We start from the raw sequence: 21,198 nt of genomic DNA, 5'->3' as shown, positions 1-21,198 counted from the left end.
TTGCCCACATCTGGTTAATGTATTAGAATTTCATGTTTCAAAATGGATAAAATGAAATTGCTCCATTGTATTTGGTATAGGAGCGATATGTAGCATTTCCATCCCATGCAGTAAGTCTTAGTGTGGATGAAAAAAGATGCCACAGGCCAATTGTAGAATAGTACATTTGTGGACATGAAAGAGATTTGCCATATCAGTTTCTGTTGCAGAGCTATTTAAACAAAATATTTTCCAGTCACATTTCCTTTTCATCTTGGATGGCAAAGTAAGGCACTCATAACTTATGAACCTTATCAGCCAGCTCTAGTGAAATTCTTTTCTCTCACAGATGTAGCCCCACACGTTGAAGCCTTTGATAGACTTGTGAAAGGGAGTGTAGCTGAGTTTCTGAGGAATAGCAACGTCCTTGATGGTGATGTGAAGACACATGTAAGTATTTCTTCCCATTTTATCTCACAGCATAACTGATTTTCTTAAAAAATGTGGGTATCTGACTTGATGGACTGTAGTACTGTGTAGTATTTATTACTACAAACTGTAGTGCAGTGGCTGAGAGATCAAGCTTTGGGGCGATGTTTTTCTTGATGGACATCACACCTGCACTAGGCCTCATAAATCCTCTGGGTGCCCTGTAAAATTGAATATGAGGTGGGGGCAGCAAAGGCACTCTTCGCCCAAGGCGCTATTTATTCTAGGACCTGCCTTGTGTGGTTCCGCACCCCTTTTATACTGTACACAGCAACAACCTGTGAGATAGGTCAGGTTAAGAAAGGGTGATTGGCAGGGGAGTTGCTCCAGCTGGGGCCATGGGATCCCAGCCTCAAATCTCTTCCCCAGAGCCTTGATTCTATTTCCCAGAGCCCTGAGTGCCCATTGGTGCCAATGGAAGTTATTTTTCTTAGCTTAATTGCCATGCAAAGGGCAATTTTCCAAGGGAAATGCAGATAGGGAGGGAGGGGTTAACTCTCCCCAGCACACACACACACTTGTTGCAAACCCCTCCCCCCCACACATCTCTCCCTGCATGGTGACTAAGCTTAGGACAAAAAAAATCCATTGGTTTGGAATGACATGGGGCAGGGTGCAAATTAATTGAAGAATTTATTTTATATGAGATGACTGGGATGGGAAATGAATTGGCCAACTGTGAAATTTAGATAAAAGCTTGTCATTATTTCTACATTTGCATATACAAATAAAATAAATACAATAATAATTCCTGATATATATTCAAAAGAGTCATCAGTGCATAGGACTGCAGCCTAAAGAAATCCAAATGTATTCCTTTACATAATATAATGTTTTTTTATAGCCCTGATGGCTATATGCTACCTCCAGTGTCAGGCACTATCCCTCTGAATATATACAGATTTTATGCAGATTTGGATCCCATGGGCCTGAATCCCAAATCTTGTAAGCGTAGCAGCAGCCCTTGCGACTGGCTCAACTTCTCAAAATACACTTTGTGACTGAGCAGGAAACTGAATCCAAGTCACCCTGTTTTGAGAATATTTGCAGATGGGGGGTTCCTAGCACTGACAAGCAAAAGGCATTGTGCAGGTCTTCCATCTTATCTTCCTTAATAGATTTTTTCTGGTAAGAAAAAAAACAGAAGCAGCAGTGGGAAAATACAGGAGGGGCTACACGTGGACCCCTAGTAAAATTCTGAGAATGAAGCAGTGCTATTGCACAATAAAAGCCTTCTCTATAAACACCCTAAGTGCAATACTCTAAACTCTACCAAGACAAATGGGAAACTATCTAACATTTTATGGAAACTGAGTACGTTTGCTTTAAATGTATACATAAATGATGATATTGCAATATTGGAGTATATCAACGCATGTCTGTTAATGTTTGATGTTGTGAACAGAATTTATTTTAATGAAAGAAAATGAATATTAATCATAACTATTTATAATTGATGCCCATAATAGAATGATAGTTTACAGATGTCCTACAGAGTGTATTTACTCCTTGTTAAGTTTTCGGAGAGCTTACTGTCTTAATCTGCATCATGAAACAGAGACTATATGGTGGCCTTACAAGACTTGGTGCTGTTCCAACATCTGTGCTTTACCTTAACAAGTCAGACAATGAATGTTTTTCTTCTACATGTCTTATAGGCCATGTGTCCTTTGCATTATATTTGCAGCTGCTGCCTTCTTTACACAGAGTTGAAAAGAAGGTTGTATTTGGTTTCAGAAAACACCTGTTGCCTAGAAAATTGTCACATACCTGACTGAGTAGAATAGTAATAGGCAAGAGAGCTCACCAAAATACCATTATATGGTTATATATTTAGATTTCTTTAGGCTGCAGTCCTACACACACTTACCTGGAAGGAGGTCCCATAAGGGACTTATTTTTTGAGTAGACAAGTATAGGATTGGACTGTTAACACATTAACTCTGGAGCATCAGCACAAGTATAAATGAATAAGGCTGAATTCTATATGCACTTATTTGGGAGTAAGTTCCATTGTAGTGCTTCCTCAATTCTGAGCAGACATGTATTGGATTGCAGTGTAAAGGGTTGAACATGTCTGAGCGAACGTGTATTGGATTGCAGTGTAAAGTTGAACTGGTTTTTGGAAGCTTTTCAAAAAATGTTGTGTATCTGTTTTTGTTAGAAAGCGGAACATGGCCATAACAAATGTAAGCTGCTATGACAAAGATCATGAGTTTAATTTACTGTATGTAGTCGGCTTACTTATATTGTGAGCACAATTGAGCGGGGTACTTAATTGCTACTGATGTTGATGATTTTTTTATTTGAAGTTTTGTTTTAATGTTTTTAGGAACAGTAAGTGTTGTGATTTAACTGTCGTTGTAAGCCTCAAGCGTAGGACAGCGGGATATATGCATATATATTTAAATAACTATCATTTACTAGACTGTATATTGAAGGGGGGAGAATTAGATTAATGGGGAAAAGTTCTGCAAAGGCCCAATCCAACTAAGAGAATGATTTTGTGGCAGTTTTGTTTAAACTGTTCATAGACAATGAACAGTTGAAGTTCTGGATCAATAGCCTATTTTGCTTTATATAAAATGCCTGAAAATATTGTCACAATTGATCTTGCTTTATTTCCTCACAGGCTGTTAAATCCATTATTTGGCTACTTCATGATGAGCACAGCAGTGTACGTTCAGAGGGCACAATAATGTACATGCTCTGATGTTGATCTGGCTATGTGTAAAGGCCGTGTGTTGGCTTTTAGGCCATATTGCTAACAGTTGAGTCAGGACATGATGTCATTATCCCAGATGAGAAAGGAATTGTATCTGCACTTTTATGAGGAGCGTTTTCTGGTGTTTGAAAGTAAGCATTAGAGAGAGCGGTTTCTATTGTAAGGCAGTATACAATGAGGGGGGAAATAATGACACAAACGTGTTATTTGAAAGCCCAGGGAACAGCATAATACAGTGCAAACGATTACGATTTTTCCAAAATGAGGTAATTCCAAGGGGTTGATGTTTTCCAAGTGATGCTTAAATGAAGCATATCGTATATTAGTAGAGAGTTGATCCACAGGATTTTAACCCCTCTATTTGACTTTTATGGATTATACACCCCAAGTAAGGTTCACGTTAACAAGGGCAAGAGCATGAAATAGAGCTGTGCTTACAGTGTTCTTGTACATCAGATGTTAATGTTAATTACTGCACTGAGATCAGAGCCAATAGACCCACCAGAGAATACGCTCTGCCAACCAAGTCATGTTTCCTTATATTTTGTCTTAATTGCATTTGCGGAAGACCTAGGAATCTTTTCTCTAAATGATTAAATTATTCAAATTCATTTTCGCGAGGTGGGTTTCATATATCTAGAGCAGCGGGAAAGCATTAGCTTGCTTTGCTTCCATTTTCCCCATCTCAAATTAGTAATTGTAGATGAAAACATTTAGTCCGCATGAAACACCCTTGAGAGCAAAGAATCCTTGCTCAAAGCCCAAAGTTACATAGAATAGCAAAGCCCAGGGGTCCTTGCAATAAGAAGTCCGAGGGCCCCTTTCTGCCAACGTATTTATCAATGCAACATAATAACATAGCCTTTGCAGCTGCCTTGCTTTGTTTCTTTGTCCATCATTCATCAGAGCTTTATTATTATTTTTTTATCTGCTTCTTCCTTTAGGTCTGTGGCAGAGCAAGCTTGAGAAAAACAATTAATTTTAACAAGTGCTTGAAAACAGAAACATGTCTATAAGGCATGTATTTGTAGTGGGACTCTTTTTAAAAGGTGCATTTTTATGAAGAATGGAAAGACTGGCTTATTACATTGTGACAATTGCACATTATTTATTATTTCTTCATGCTGATGAGGGCTTTCTCCTCCTTATCTCATTGATTCTTCAATCAGCCATTCTCTGTGGCTGCTTCCAAACATGTGGTTCCTAGTGCTAATAAATCATTTTATTTATTGTTGTAAGCTACAAGTGGAATTACAATTGACTTTCCACACTATCGGAGAATATAGCACTTTTTTGTATCTTCATTGTGCTATATTCTGTCCAGAGACCAATGGGCATAACATAGCTCCTGCAGGTAAGGAAGGCCCAATTCACCTGGGTAGCTAGTTGGGATGGGTGGGAAATCCCATTAATCCTTAAAAAAAAGCAACCTTGACAATAATTTAATGCTAAGTGTATATTCATTTAAATGTGATTTCCCATTACTATCCGTGAAATGCCCAAAAGCAAATTGTTTCACATTTTTATGAACTGGAATGGGAAGATTAGAAGACCTTAATTAGGAAAAAATATGGCAGTGATCAGAATAATTTCTTTTTTCAAATTAACATTATAGTATTATAGCATTAGAATACACTTTCATTGAAGCTGTATTTTGCTACTATTTTACTATTTTAAAATATGGCCAGAAAAGAGGTTTAGTGCAAACTAAAAGAACAATTAAAAAATCAACAGGGTTTTTAAATGGTGTTCACTGCAAAGGTTATAGTGAATGTGTGCTGAGATGTGATGGGTTCACTTGCACAATACCTCACTACAATCCCCGTTGAAAATTGCCCCCTGTATGGCAATTAAGCTGAGGAATAAACCCTTCTATTGGCACCAATAGACAGGTAGGACTCTCAGGAATAGAGCTGGGGCTCCATGGGCCCAGGCCTAATAATGACCCTGGGACTTGCATTTTAAAATCTAATGCAATTCTACCATGGTTCATTGACTAAACCAGCACTTTAACTTACTGGATCTATTTTAGGTTGGTTACTTATAAATATTGCCTCTGAGCATAAAGCTATAGCGATGTCAGGACTTGAGCCTGTACCAGTTCTTAAACTGGTGACCAGCCAGCCGGGGTGCCTCAGCCAGCATCGACTAAAGGAAGGAACTACATCCCTGCTAGTCAAGGAAATCTATTTGTACCAGTGGGTCAGGTGGAACTCCCTGATGCCTATAAAAAATCCTTTGTCAGGCGAACAGGAGACCTGTTGTTCTTGAATACCGACTGCCTATTTTATTTTATTTATTTATTGCATTTTTATTTCGCCCAATAGCCAAAGCTCTCTGGGCGGCTCACAAAAATTAAAACCATTCAAAGTATAAAACAAACAGTATAAAAACATGATATAAAATGTAATATAAAAGCACAACAGGATAAAACCAGCAGCAGTGCAGAAATACAAATTTAAGATACCGATTTAAAACAGCGAAGTTAAAATTAAATTTATAGACTGTTAAAATGCTGAGAGAATAAAAAGTCTTCACCTGGCATCTGAAAGAATATAGTGTAGGTACCAGGCGAACCTCCTTAGGGAGCTCATTCCACAGCCTGAGTGCCACTGCAGAGAAGGCCCTCCTCCTAGTAGCCACCTGTTTCACTTCCTTTGGCAGGGGCTCACGGAGAATGAGAATGACCCCTAAGAATGAGAATGACCCCTGAGAATGACCTTAGTGTCCGGACAGGTATATGTGGGAGGAGGCATTCCTTCAGGTAGCCTGACCCCAAGCTGTTTAGGGCTATATCTTTGCCTTGCATGGGTTTGACACATGATCAACATATATCGATCTATTTTGCATGGATTTGTGTAATGTTTTCTAAAGCCATCACAGAGCCAGTCTACTCAGTATCTTTGTCATGTGGTGGCTATTTGAAATGACCTACACATGGAGCCTTCTCCACATTGCTACTGTAATATAGAATGGCTAACCATGTCGATTCCACCCACCCCTGGAATGGAGAGTTTCTACGTCACTATTGTCTTTGACAGAAGTTTGTGTTGATGTTGAAATTCTCCATGGAATGCAGAATAATCTAGTGATGATGCTCTATGCTGTAGAGTATACCTAAGAACAGGGGTGTTAAACCCTCCAGGGATCCCAAACCAGCCCCAGAAGACAGTGCCCTCCCCCACCCGCCCCAATCATTTGGTAGTTTCCCAGTTTTAGTGCAGATTTCCCCCCATTCTAAAAGATTGAATTGCCTTTAAGACTTTAGTTACTGGCAATAAGTGCTTTAAGTTACAATACTGGTATTCTTTGTCCTTGCTCCTTTTGCCTTTGGCTTGGCCCACCACAGGAATGTGGTCACCAAGACTTTTCCAAAATGGAATTTGACCCTCAGGCTGAGAGAGGTTGTTATTCATACCATAGAATTTGAATGGAGAAGACAGCCAGATCTACACCAAGCAGGATATAACACTTTGAAAAAGGTTTGAAAACTGTATATGGAGTGTGTCCTGGGTCTCAGCAGTTGTCACGACTGTTGTAAACCGTTTTAAAGCAGTAGCGTAGATCCTGCCCAGATTGTGATGATGGGAATTAATTCTTTTAGTTTGTGGGGAAAGTGTTCCCTTTTTGTCTGTCCTGAACCTATTATCAATCAACGTTATTGGATGAATCTAAGGCCGTAGCTAGACCTAAGGTTTATCCCAGGATCATGCTGGGTTCATCCCTGCCTGAGCACTAGATGCCCTGTGTGGCACTTAGATGAACAAGTTTGACCCCAGGACAATCCTGGGATAAACCTTAGGTCTAGCTACAGCCTAAGTTTTAATATTATGAGGCAGGGAAAAAAATGTTTTTCTGACCATTCTCTGTGAATGAATTGTACTACAAAAACATACATCTGCAATGTCTCCCTATTTCCCCCCCCCCTAATTTAACAAACTACAACCTCTCTAACCTAGATCTTGTTTAATCTCTTGATGCATGTATTGGCTTTGTGGATATTTTCTTGATATTTTATTTCACTTTTAAACCAATTGCTATTTTATTTTATTTTTATTTATTACATTTCTATACCACCCAATAGCCAAAACTCGCTGGGCAGTTCACAAAAATTGAAACCATAAAGTACAACTTAAAGTATAAAACTTAACTCACAATATAAAAGTACAATTAAAACATATTGGGGGGCGGGGGAATACATACGTCAAGTGTGTACAAAAATATATTAAGCTCTCCTCCAAATAACAAAATGTCCATATAACAGCAGAAAACAGAATGTCCATGAAACAGCAATGGATTAAAGCAAGAAATTGTCTTTGCAATTCATGTGTGCAATGTGCCAGATTCATCTGTTGTGATGGTAACCCCAACTTTGTCCAGATTATAATCACACCTCTGTGTGTTTCAAGAAACAAATGAACGGGGCTACTAGGAAGTAGGCTGCATGGTTTGGAGTTAAAGGAAACCATAGGATGGGTTTAGATAAATAGGATTTGCAAATCAAAGGGGATTGGGGTAGTTTTACTTAGGAAACCATAAATGCTCCAAACAAAGATTTCGCTCATTATCTTCCTCTTATGATCTTAAGCTTTGGTCTGATGCACCCACACATTCCCTTGGACACTGTCTGGATCTTGTTCTCACTCGGAATTGCTCTGTGTTGGACTTTTCTACTGCTCACTTTCCGCTGTCAGATCATCACCTAGTTTCTTTCAATATTACTCATAATCCTCCTCCTTCACGTCCCGCTTCTCGCTCTTGTCGTGACTTGCAATCTATCAATTATGAGGCTTTTTCCCAGTCTCTAGCCTCTTCCCTTCCTTCTGTCTGTTCGGCTGTCTCCTTGGACTCAGCTGTCTCCTTCTTTAATTCCTCCTTATCTTCAACTCTTGATAATCTTGCTCCATCTACAACTCGGATAGCTCGCCCTTCTCAACCCCAACCGTGGCTCACCTCTTCCCTCCGCTACCTTCGCTCTTGTTCCCGGGCAGCTGAACGCCTTTGGCGGAAGACCAGGGACCAGGCAGACTTTGTCCATTACAAATTTGTACTCTCCTCTTTCTCTTCTGCCATCTCACTGGCCAAACAGCAGTACTACTCAACGCTGATCCAATCAAATGCTAGGCATCCTCAGCGGCTCTTTGCGTCCTTCAATTCTCTTCTGAAGCCTAATCCGCCATCTCTCCCCGCCTCTCTGTCTGCTAATAACTTTGCCTCTTTTTTCAATGCTAAAATCCAAACTATCCGCTCTGATCTGGCCAGCTCTGCTCCTCTTCCAGTTCCTGTTCCTCATCTGTCAGCTCCTCCTGCAAATTTCTCTGCGTTTTCTTCGGTCTCTGCGGATGAACTGTCTACAATACTGCGCTCTTCGAAGCCTTCCACTTGTTCTCGTGATCCGATTCCTTCTCGCGTCTTTATTAATCTTATTCCTGCTATCCTCCCTTCCTTGCTACATATTATTAATCTTTCTCTGTCCTCTGGTTCATTTCCTTCTGCTTTTAAACATGCTACAGTCTCTCCCATTCTCAAGAGACTTCTACTGTTACTTTCTACTGTTAGTTTTTCCCTACCCTGTGCCTGCTTACCCTACCCTTACCTGTTTGCATTCTCTTCCCCTCCTTATTGTTTTACTATGATTTTATTAGATTGTAAGCCTATGCGGCAGGGTCTTGCTATTTACTGTTTTACTCTGTACAGCACCATGTACATTGATGGTGCTATATAAATAAATAATAATAATAATAATAATAGGCTATCTCTATCTAACTACCGACCTGTCTCTTTGTTGCCGTTTGTTTCAAAGATCCTGGAGCGTGCGGTCTACTCTCGCTGTCTTGACTTTCTTTCTAGTAACTCTGCTTTGGATCCATTTCAATCTGGATTCCGTCCTCTGCATTCCACCGAAACAGCCCTTACTAAGATCACCAATGATCTCCTTACTGCCAAGTCTAAAGGCCATTATTCCGTTCTTATTCTCCTTGATCTAACTGCAGCCTTTGACACGGTTGATCATGATCTTCTCTTAGATTCCCTTCATGACCTTGGATTTTGTGGCTCTGTCTATAACTGGTTTGCCTCCTATCTAGCGGGGTCGCTCTTTCAGCGTGTTGGCTAATGGCAGCTCGTCTTCCTCCTTTCGCCTTTCAGTAGGGGTTCCGCAAGGCTCGGTGCTTGGCCCGTTGTTGTTTTCCTTATACATGTTGCCCTTGGGCAAGCTTATTCAATCTCATGGCCTCCAATATCATCTGTACGCCGATGATACACAACTATATCTGTCATCTCCGGAACTTTCTCCTGATGTTCACGATCGTATCTCGGCATGTCTTTCAGATATCTCAGCTTGGCTGCTTCATCGTCGCTTGAAGCTTAACATGGCAAAGACTGAATTGCTTGTTTTTCCTCCTAAACCTTCTCCTCATCTCTCATTCTCTCTTACTGTCAATGATGTTACGCTTACTCCGGTCAAGGAAGCTCGTAGCCTTGGCTTTATCTTCGACTCCTCGCTCTCCTTTATTCCTCATATTGAGGCAGTAGCTAAATCTTGTCGATTTTTCCTGTATAATATTGCCAGGATTCGATCATTTCTGTCTGTCTCTTCTGCCAAGACGCTTGTTCATGCACTGGTTATTTCACGGTTGGACTACTGCAACCTTCTTCTCTCTGGCCTTCCTTCTTCTCACATCAGTCCGTTGGTTTCTGTTCACCACTCTGCCGCAAAGATCATCTTCTTGGCTCGCCGCTCCGACCATGTTACTCCGCTTCTGAAATCTCTTCATTGGCTTCCAATTCACTTCAGAATCCAATATAAACTTCTCCTGTTAACCTTCAAAGCTTTTCACGGTCTAGCTCCTTCCTATCTCTCCTCTCTCATCTCACACTATTGCCCCGCTCGTGCTCTTCGCTCCTCTGATGCCATGTTTCTCGCCTGCCCAAGGGCCTCTACTTCCCTTGCTCGGCTTCGTCCATTTTCATCTGCTGCCCCTTACGCCTGGAACGCTCTTCCAGAACATTTGAGAACTACAAGTTCAACCACAGCTTTTAAAGCTCAACTAAAAACTTTTCTTTTTCCTAAAGCTTTTAAAACTTGATGTTGTGCAGACTTCTACTGTTACTTTCTACTGTTAGTTTTTCCCTACCCTGTGCCTGCTTACCCTACCCTGTACCTGTTTGCATTCTCTTCCCCTCCTTATTGTTTTACTATGATTTTATTAGATTGTAAGCCTATGCGGCAGGGTCTTGCTATTTACTGTTTTACTCTGTACAGCACCATGTACATTGATGGTGCTATATAAATAAATAATAATAATAATAATAATAATAATAAAGAAATCCCAAGTGAAATTTTCATACTCGTTGCTAGGTTCATTTCCCATTTTTTCTCCCCAGGCAGAAATGGTTCGAGCAGCTTTCCAAGCACAAAGAGCATTTCTACTGTTGACCTCACAATATCAGGAACCTCAGGAGGTAAGATATATGGGTGAGAACTGGCATTTTTGAACCTCCCTGATCCCCTGAAGTTATAGTCCAGGCTATGCATTTATGAGTGCTGTGCAGGTCCCACATATTAAAAGATAAATTAATTTATGGTACAAAACAAGCCTGTTAAATACAACACAAATGTGCTTGCTTGTCATACTCTAGAGAAGGGCCTTCCAGACATTCTAGACTACAACTCCCACAGTCCCTGACCACTAGCCATGCTAGATAAGGCTAATGGGAGTTGTAGTCCAAAATATCTGATGGGCACCAGCTTGCCTACCCCTACTATAGAGCAAATGTTGTTTTGCTCTTGTACTATTATCATAGTACAGTTTGTCAAATGCATAGTTCATTGGTTTTTCAGTAGTGTTTCCCATTCCCTGATGTGTGGCATACCGTAACTCTTTCAGTGCAAATATACTTCCAACCTTGCACTAGCATGGTAAACCATATAAGCTTCCCACAAGAGATGCAATGTAGGCCAGTTTTTGATTAGGTAAAACAAGTCTATTTAAGATGGCACTAAGCTTTTGAATGACTACCTTCAACTATCTCACAGTTACCCCACATATGTAAAAAACTACAGAGAGTCTTGTGACACATTAAAGACTAACAAATGTGTTAGGGCGTAAGCTTTCATAGACTATAGTTCACTTTTTCAGATGCATGAAGTGCTATTCACAATTCGCAAATATATACACATATTTATTATTTATTTATTTAATTACATTTATATACCGCCCCACAGCCGAAGCTCTCTGGGCGGTTTACAACATTTAAAAATAGTAAACATTAAAAGTATACAATTTAAAAACACACACACACACACACACACACACATAAAAACAGTATAAAAACAACAGTATCCATTTAAAAACAACAATTGTGGGGTCCATTAAAAACAAACTTAACGTTGTTAAATGCTGTTAAAAATGCCTGGGAGAAGAGAAAAGTCTTGACCTGGCGCCGAAAAGATAACAATGTTGGCGCCAGGCGAGCCTCATCGGGGAGATCATTCCACAGTCGGGGGGCCACCACTGAAAAGGCCCTCTCCCTTGTTGCCATCCTCCGAGCTTCCCTTGGAGTAGGCACTCAGAGGAGGACCTTAGATGTTGAGCACAGCCTTAGATGTTGAGCGCATGATACACATGATAGTGAAGGATTATAAACGGTAAGGTCTGAGGGAATTGAAATGCAGAAAGGACAGATAGCGACCATTACCTGAACAGTGGCCATTGGCAAAACAGTGCTATGTGATAATACAGACATCTTTGTTTTAGTGAGTTAACACTTGAAGACCTGGTTTGCAAGGAGAAGTGACCCGGGGCGAATTTCTCTGTGGGTCCTCTTGTTGTGGCAGCTGCCACCATTTTGAATATTTGAGCTATGGCAAGTGGTGCTGAAGCTTGTAGTTATGTGTGAACCCAGTAAGGATGGATTGTTGGGGTGTTCGACAATACACCCAGAACCCATGGGCTGTTTTAGGGTTGTGAGTGGCTTGTTAACCACCCCAACAACCCACACTTGCTGGGTTCACATGTAACGACAACCTGTGGCACCTCCCCCATGACTTGAATATTGAAATGATGGTGGCAGCCGCCGCAACGAAAAACACTGCAGGGAAATTCATTCACAGTGAGTTCTCATTACATGTGAACCAGGCCAAAGTGTGATAAAAAGTCTTTGACCCTGTTCAGACGATACGCTAAGCCACGATGGTTAGGCATTTTGAGCTAAACATTATGGCTTAGCGCGTCATGTGAACCATTCCTAACCATGGTGGCTACATAACCACGATTTAAACATGCTCACAAACCGTTTGCTGCAAAAGGGTTAGTGGCCTAACCATGGCTTAGCGTGTTGTCTGAACAGGCCCAGTGTCTCCATTCAAGCCACAGGACATGGAGTTGAATCTCTTGATGAATTGCAGCTCAGTTTGTGTCAAAATCTGGTTACTTTATTAAAATAAGGTTACTTTGTTAACGAGTGGCACTTTAAGGTCAGTGACAGAATGTCCCAGAAGTGTTCTCCTACTGTTTTTTAAAAAAACATTTCCAATTTTTTATATCAGATTTGTGTCCATATATTCTTTTACATAAATACTGGGTTGTTTGTCCTATATAGAATGCAGTAGGTTTTCTTTATGCTTATAGTTACGTGCCAGTCTTGTTGCAACAGCTCGGCACTTCGGTGATAAGAGTCTGTTAATCCTATCTAGTAGCTTAAATGAGTACAAATGCCATTGATGAATCAACTTTAACCCATTCTCATGCACAAAGAAAAACAATCAGAAAGACCCCTTCTAGAAACTACTTAGTTATGCAAGAACCCTGCTTGACTAATACCTGGTAGTTATTTTATTGTACGTTTAAAAATGAAATTGCTTTCTATTTTTTCATATGGATTTAGGTTAAACTCAAATATACCATAGTGTGAACTGAAAACAGCTGAAGATGTTTTGGGCAAAATTCATTCAGCATGACAGCTGTTTAAGTAACATTTTCCACTGCAAAAAGCATAAACCCAAGCAGTGTGATAGCTTTTCATTTGTCCATGTCGAAAGCAAGAAATGTGTCTCATTGATTTCAAAATAGTGCTCAGGCTTGCAGATGGCTTTCTACAGCATAAAGAAAACCTGATATACTCAGAACAGAACAGAAGAGAAAAGAAAAGGAGCTCCCCCATGATTTTGTCAATGTGATGTCATCTGTGTCTGCTTGGACTTATAACCTAAAGCTACAAAGGCAATGTGGAATCCAAACAGGAAAGCCGACCGTTAATTTAGCAGAATTCACAGAGCAGAGAAAAGCAAATGAAGATGACAGCATATAAATGTTACAGAAAAGCGAGTAATTGTGCCATTCAGCTGTCTAGACGGCTTGCTTTAGTAATGTAAAGCTGTGAATGAGCTAGCTAGTTCTGAACGCAGCATAGCAGCTTTGCAGATATTCAGAAACAGCACTGCAGAGACAGATGGGATTTACAGAGTTCCTGTCATATTGGACACAGGGGTGCCTATTTTGAAGGGGGGAGCACTCTGGGGGTAACGAGCTGTCCTCAGCTTTAAGATGCAAGTGAACTCAGAAGAAAACTTTAAGAGCATTACTGTTAGAGTCAACTCAAAAGAGAACACAAAAGTAGCAGTATTATAAAGAACCTGGGATTTCCCTTATCTCCTTTCATTCAAATGTTTTGTCATTAATTTTAGTGATTTCTTCAGTCCAGATGTAATATTCATAACTAGCGAGTAACAAACATGTGCCACTGCAATACAGTTTTGTTGAGATTTACTTTTGTCAGTAACGCTTACATTTTATTCCATCTTGAAGCCCTTTGTTTTCTGTATATGCAAAAATAGCAGGAGCAGAGAAGATAATTCCAGCTGGTATGCCAATCCTACATCAACTACAATAAATTACTTAGCAGCATGAATGTTCTGTTACTTTTTATGGTCATGTTCTATATTTGAATGTGAAGTGCAAGCGATCACATGACAAAACCATCATCTGATATTACAGATTATGTATACCAGCTAGTGGCTGTTGCCTGCAGAATCACTCTTTCGAAAGCAGTGATTTTAACTCAACCACTTATTTTGAATTTATTTTTGATGCTTCATGTCAAATATTGGTGGGGGGGAAGCACTGTAAATTGCTTATACTTTGGAGTCAGAAAATAAGAGTATGAAGTTATTTTTAAAGTATTTGGGAAACTTTTCACAAATTGAAAATAAAGTAATGTGAGATATTAAAAAGTTTCTATTGGGATCCTAACTCTTACCAGATAAAATATTTTGTAGCATAATTGTTGGAAGAGGGAATTTTGTTACTGCTTTCAAATTTCTGAAAAACGTTGGGTTACTTTATGCATGCTTATGTTATAATTTTGACTTTTGAAATTTGCATTGTGATAAATATGATATTTGACAGAAATATAGTAGAAATAGTTGAGAATAATTATTTTATAACACACCCTTTTTGTTATGCTTTCCCCCTTTTTTCGTTGGGGTGCTGTGTGTGTGTGTGTGTATGTGTAACCATTGGGGCAAGTTCAATGTCAAAAATGTCATATTCATCATAGCACACTCATTAAAAATTCCACTTAAGAAATGTTACAATGCTTAAGGGCACAATCCTACGCATGTTTAGACAGAAAAATAAAGTCCTACAACTCCCCGAATTCCCCAGCCAGTCATGCTGGGAATTGTAGGACTTTTTATGTCTAAACATGCATAGGATTGCATCTTAAGTGACTTCCGCTTTACTGTTTCTGTGGCACTAGTCCAAGATACAGTTGCTTCCCACAATCCTGTATTAGATCACAACTACACAATACGGTAAATATGTAGTGTGCAGCTGATCTACTCTTTGTTTTTTACTCACAAGGGCTCTAGGATTGGGACCAATACATATGTATAGGAGAGGTTTAAACCTCCACTAGCAGCTTGTTTTCTGAAATTTATTTCACCCTCACAGTCCCCCCCTTTCTCCATATGGAAAACAAGTGGTGAGAGGAAGATTTAAACCTCCCCAACCTATACTCACTAGTCCTGATCTGGATTTGGGCCCTTGTGAGTAAAAACAAACAAACAAACAGAGGGGCAGCTGCATGCAACTTGTTTAATGAATCATGCAGTTGGACCCTAGGTCATTTTGAGTTGTGATATAGCTAGGCATGCTTGAGGAGTTCAATCTTTATGGGTTCGGAACTGACCTGATCTCCACCTTGTGGATTAATGTGCAGATTTGTATATAACTATCGTTCAGTTCAAAAAATGTACCAAAATGCATTTTTAAATGCATATTTTAGGATAAAGTACATAAGTGCATATTTTAGGATAAAGTTCATTTATAAATGTATATTTTAAGATAAAATATATGTTCAAAAACATATACATTCAGATAAACATTTTTGTGCATTGTTTCAAAAATCCACTGATGAATGAGGAAATGTGACAGAATATACAGTACTTATGAACATATATAAAATTGCACAGAGCAGGAATCGACTGATCTATTTTTTCTAGACAGGATCACAAAGAACATCTGGTCTAATCAAGCACTCACTCATTCATATACTTAAAAAACTAAAACGGTTTTAAAACTTTCTTCTCAAATCCTCCAACCATTGGTGTGTGTATGTGTGCTATTTGACTTGAGCCCTCAGTGTCGTTTGAGAGCCAATGTAGTGTACTGGTTAGAGTCTTGCACTGGGACTCAGGAGATCCGGGTTCTAGTCTACACTTGGCCATGAAGCTCACTGGGTGGCTTTGGGCCGGTCACTGACTCTCAGCCTAACCTGTTGTGAGGATAAAATGGAGAGCAATCCATTTTATTTATTTATTACATTTCTATCCCACCTTCTTTCCTCCAAGGAACCCAAGGTGACATACATAATCTTCCTCCTCTCCATTTTATCCTCACAACAACAACCCTGTGAGGTGGGTTGGGCTGAGAGTCTGTGGGCATGGCTAGACGAGGGGGGTTGAGGGGGACGATCTCATGATTTTATGTTCACGAGATCGCCCCCTCATCCACATGCGGTGTGCAACGTCATGCCCTCCATTTTGTTTTGTTTTTAAAGGAGTGCATGAGCACTCAAATGAAACTGTGAGGGTTTTTTTTTAAAAAAAAAACACCTCATGCTCCCCCCACCCCCAATAGGCACAGAGCTCCTGAGGAGCTCCTTGCCCCATGCCCAGTTCCTGGCTCCTCGCGTTTACTCGTGAGGAGCCAGGACAAAACAGCGATGGTGAGCCACATGTCCTGCCACCTTGGGATCATCCCGAGACTGCGGAAAAATCGGAATTGAAGGGTAGGGCGATATCCCGGGCCAAGGGAGGGATCGTCCCTCCCTGCTCCTGGGATGCCCTGTGTGTCATGTGGATGCACAGGGACCATCCCTGGGATAGCGCCCCATCTAGCCATGCCCAATGACTGGCCCAAAGTTACTCAGTGAGCTTCATGGCTGAGTGGGGACTAGAACCCGGATCTCCTGACTCCTAGGCCAACACTCCAGCCACTACACCACGCTTGCTCTCCCATTACGCCATACTGGGCTCCTGGGAGGAAAAGGAGGCTATAAATGTAACAAATAAATAAAAATAATAAATAATAAGTAAACAGTTATGAATGGGGGATCAGGGTTAAATCTGCACCTTGCAAATGCCAGCTTCCACAAATACTATCAGAGGCAGAAACTGGTTCCTTGCCAAGAGGCACAACCACACATAATAAGACTGGGAGCCAATGCCACTGGAAGTACAAATGCTGTAAAAAATATTTTCTCTTCATCAAAAATGTGTTATTCATACCTATCAATAACCCAGCTGGTCTGACATTGAAGTTCTCCTGACAAACATACCTGTCATTAATATGCTTTATTCATAAATCAGGCTTCTCATAAAAGACCAAATCCAAATGACAACAAAGTGAACTGAAATAAGAACAAATCCTAGCGTTTGAAGGTACATGTTATGAATCATTATACATGCAGACATACAATTAACAATTTAGACATCTTAGTAGAAACTTTTAGATTCTGCCCATGTAATTTGGGATGAAAACTTCCTACTCAATAAGTACTTCTTACTCAGCAAGATTATTTTCTGTTCCATATTCATTAGCATTGCCTATTTAGCTGTGGCATTGTCTGAGAGACAGATTTATGATGCAACAGTTCTCACATTAAGCTGGATTTTTTATTGCTTTCTTTCTTTCATTGCCTAGTTAAACATGGTCATTCTCCTACTGAGGTCAAGTTTCCATGAGCACATAGTACCAATCCCCAACATTTGTTCTGATTCTCTTTTGGATGCTGGCATTAACAGTACTGCATTTAGGAAAGGAATCCTAAATTCCATTACCATCCGTTACCATTAAACAAGTGCAGCAGCCATCTCACGCAGCTGATTTTGGCAGCAAATAGTTGGTTATTCATCCAAAATAACCAACACAAATAACCATCGCTGTGCAAAGTTAATTATTTGAACAACTGTCAGGCATAGTTGTCTATTTTGTCGCACACAGTTGCTTATTTTCGGCAACTACAGAGTCCTCTGGCAAGAGCGACCAAAGCGTAGGCTGCTGCTCTAATCCAACCAGCAGAACTAGCAATGGCTGATGGGATACCAGTCAGAGGACTGAGGTGGGGAGAGAGCGGGGGGGGTGTCAATCAAACACAACTCAACGCTGGCCTTAATCCACACCACGTTTGATTGTAATCATGTTGTGTGGGGAGTACCCCCTTAATAATCAAACGTGGAATTGACTATTAACCCACCATTGACTATTGTGTTGTCCAAACGGAGCCAGTAGGTAATTGATAAGTAGGAATTGGCAAATCTATATGATTCCTCCTAATAACCACAGATATCTCTGATGCGCCTTATTTTATTATAATAAAATAATAATTTTATTTCTAACCCGCCTCTCAATCCTGATCGAGGCGGGGAACAAGTATAAAATACATAAAATATTAATCAAAACACTACATTGTAAAAACTTCCTAAAAGCATCCTAAAATTCCACTGGATAGAGATCAGTCTTTATAGCTTTCTTAAATGCTAAAGGACTGTTAAGTTGTCAAATCTCCTCCGGCAGGCCATCCCACAGTCTGGGAACAGCAGAAGAAAAGGTCCTCTGGGTAATACCTGTCAGCCTAGTTTTGGCTGGCTGAAGGAAGTTCTTCCCAGAAGACCTGAATGTGCAAGGCAGATTGTACTGGAGAAGGCGATCTCGCAGGTAGCCTGGACCCAAACCATGTAGGGCTTCAAAGGTGATAACCAACACTTTATACTTCGCCCAGAAAGTATAACGTATTCCTTCTTTCTGCAGGTCAAGTATATTTTTGTTCTGCCAACAGTAATAACTATTTATTTTTTTAATACTGCAGCATGAAGTGGCCATTCTTCTAAAACCAATATCAGACATGATCCATGAAATCCAGATGTTCAGAGAAAGAAATCGAGGAAGTAACATGTTTAATCATCTCTCTGCTGTCAGTGAAAGTGTTCCAGCTCTTGGATGGATAGCAGTCGTGAGTTCTGAACTTTAGATGTGGACTTTTTTTTTCTTTTCTTTTTTTTTAAAGGCATGCTTCCCCACCCCACCCATTTCAAAATCTGGGTTGAATCTAGAGTCAAACATGTTTAATGGGACTGGAAGCAGCTGACTTACCTTCCCCTTCTTCCCCAAAGTAGCCCCCCAAAATGCTCCATTGAGGGCTGAGGACCATGATGAATGGGATGGACTGTGGCCCAGGAGGGATTGCCTGCAGATGGCATTTCTACCTGATCTGCCATTCTGCACAACCCCCACATCACAGTCCCCGCCCCCACCCTTTATGGAGCATTTTGAGGGGGGCTAGTATAGCGAACTCAGCTTTCACCAACCCTGTTAACTCTGGATCCAACCTTCATGTCTAGAAACTAAAATGTGGTGGAGGTTTTGCCTTGTGATCTTACATCTTTTCTCTCTTTCTTTTAAAACCAATTCCTGCGGTATTTGCGCGATGGTCCTGTGTCCTTCCTTAGTCTCCTAAGCCAGGGCCTTATGTCAAGGAGATGAATGATGCTGCTACCTTTTATACTAACAGGGTGTTAAAAGACTACAAACATAGGTAAGTTATCCCCGCAAGATGAATTGCTACTTTTATATCTGAACAAGTTTTAGCAAGTTCTAAATCAGGGGTGAGGAGACTTCTTCATCCAGAGGGCCACATTCTTCGTGGGTGACCTTCTAGAGGCTTCATGCCAGTGCTGGGCGAGGCCAAGGCCGCATTCACACATCTGTCCACACACTGTCCCCATTCACACACTTCCCCTTTTTGCAGGCACAGAGATGTCCCCCACACAGCAGTTAGCAAGTAGGAGGTGTTTAAATGATTAATTGCCATGTGATTTTCGCGGGATGGAGGGGGGATGGCAGCACTGAGGGAACATTTAATCCATTGGCTCCCATTTATTTTATTTATTATTTATTAATGATTACATTTATATCCCACCTTTCTCCCCTCATGGTGGCTTACATGGTCCTCCTCTCCATTTTAACCTCAGAAGAACCCGGTGAAGTAGGTTAGGCTGAGAGTCAGTGACTGGACCAAAGTGACCCAGTGAGCTCATGTCCGAGTGGGAACTAGAACCCAAATCTCCCAAGTCCCAGTCCAACACTAACCACTACACCTAACTGCTCTAGGGGCAAGCCTGAGGGGTCAGGGCTATGGACCATTTGGAGAGCCCCTGCAGGCTGCATCAGGGTTGCTGAGCCCCCACCCCTCTTCCAAAAAATATAATCTTATTTAAATCTACTATTAAAAAATCCACTGTTTGCATAATGCAGCCAATATTTTTCTAAATTTGACAGCCTAAAGGCTTCTCAGATCATTTTAAATGTTAAAATTATCCTCCTGCTGAACTTGGTTACTTATATTTTTATAGATCTACACGAGCAAACCGCCCAGAGAGCCCTGGCTGTGGGAGCGGTATATAAGTGTAATAAATAAATAAATAAATAAATAAATAAATGGTCAAGTGTTACAATGGGTCAAATGCTCTATCTGATGAAGTACAAATTAAAAAAAGAAATGTTAACATGTAAAAAATTGTGTAGGCATAATGGGGTCAATAACAAGTACATAAATACAAAGGACATGTTTTAAGACCCATTCATTTCAATGAAAGAGATTTAAACATATGTTTAATTCTGCCATTGAAATCAGAAGGACAAAGTGCTTAACATTATGGGAACAATCTAGCAAGTTAAGCACCATGTAGTTAGTTGGGTCACTCAGCACTAATGTCAGTCAATAGAATACCTATTGTAAGCAATTAGCATTTGCAATATAATAATGGGGAAGGCAGCTGGTACCCTCCAGATATTTTGGACTGTAACTCTCATGAACCCCAACCAGCATGGCCAGTGGTCAAGGATTAAGGGAGTTGTAATCCAAAAAATCTGGAGGGTACCAGGTTGCCTCCCCAGTTGTAAAACATATAAAGTATCTTCAATCCTGACAGATTAGCCACAAAAGAAAACAAAGGAAAGGTGGAGAAAGAAAGGAAACAGATATTCTTATCATTACCAGTACAGTTTACTGCATTCTTGTTCACAAATTTCTGCCTATGTTTAACCACTAAGCCAGAAAACTAGGCTACTTTCAAATGTTTGCATTTATTCTAATAATTTTGCATATATTTTGTAACTTGTTCTGCAAATGTCAGGGTACTATTCTGGCCAAAATAGACCAAGCAATTCCTCTCTAGGAGATCTGCAGGGGAGCAGAACAATGCATAATAAGCAAGCCCTTCACTCTCTCCTGAACCACTTGAGTAAAGCCTTGCTTCATAAGGTGTATTGCTATATTGGCATAGCTTAACTGAAGATTTCATAATTTGTAGTCAAAGAGTGAGGCCATTTTTCTCCAATTGGGCGAGCAATTCTATGGCCCTACTTATGTTGAGCCACTTGCACTGTGGCGACACTGACATAACCTGGCCCTTGTCTATACAACAGCGGGATTGCTCCTCA

The 21,198-nt window shown here is 40.4% G+C and overlaps 1 protein-coding gene across 4 annotated transcripts in view; it reads left to right on the top strand.

Moving 5' to 3' along the window:
* Positions 1 to 21,198, top strand: part of CAP2 (cyclase associated actin cytoskeleton regulatory protein 2) — a 60,891-nt gene that overhangs the window by 15,341 nt on the left and 24,352 nt on the right. For 3 of the 4 annotated variants that reach the window (XR_010025656.1, XM_063130403.1, XM_063130402.1), the window contains exons 3-6: positions 329 to 429; positions 10,580 to 10,657; positions 18,566 to 18,709; positions 19,206 to 19,291. Coding sequence is in view for 3 of the 4 variants with exons in the window: in XM_063130403.1 (XP_062986473.1) it covers positions 329 to 429; positions 10,580 to 10,657; positions 18,566 to 18,709; positions 19,206 to 19,291 (409 nt within the window). In the remaining variant the exon portion in view is untranslated. Of the gene's footprint in view, positions 1 to 328; positions 430 to 3,167; positions 3,325 to 10,579; positions 10,658 to 18,565; positions 18,710 to 19,205; positions 19,292 to 21,198 lie in introns of those variants that run through there. The other variant, XM_063130405.1, reaches the window with a different exon arrangement.

The sequence above is a fragment of the Elgaria multicarinata genome, chromosome 7 (assembly GCF_023053635.1).
Source record: "Elgaria multicarinata webbii isolate HBS135686 ecotype San Diego chromosome 7, rElgMul1.1.pri, whole genome shotgun sequence".
Lineage (NCBI taxonomy): Eukaryota > Metazoa > Chordata > Lepidosauria > Squamata > Anguidae > Elgaria > Elgaria multicarinata.
The sequence above is the reverse complement of the archived record's forward strand: the minus strand, read 5'-3'. Positions and strand labels throughout refer to the sequence as shown.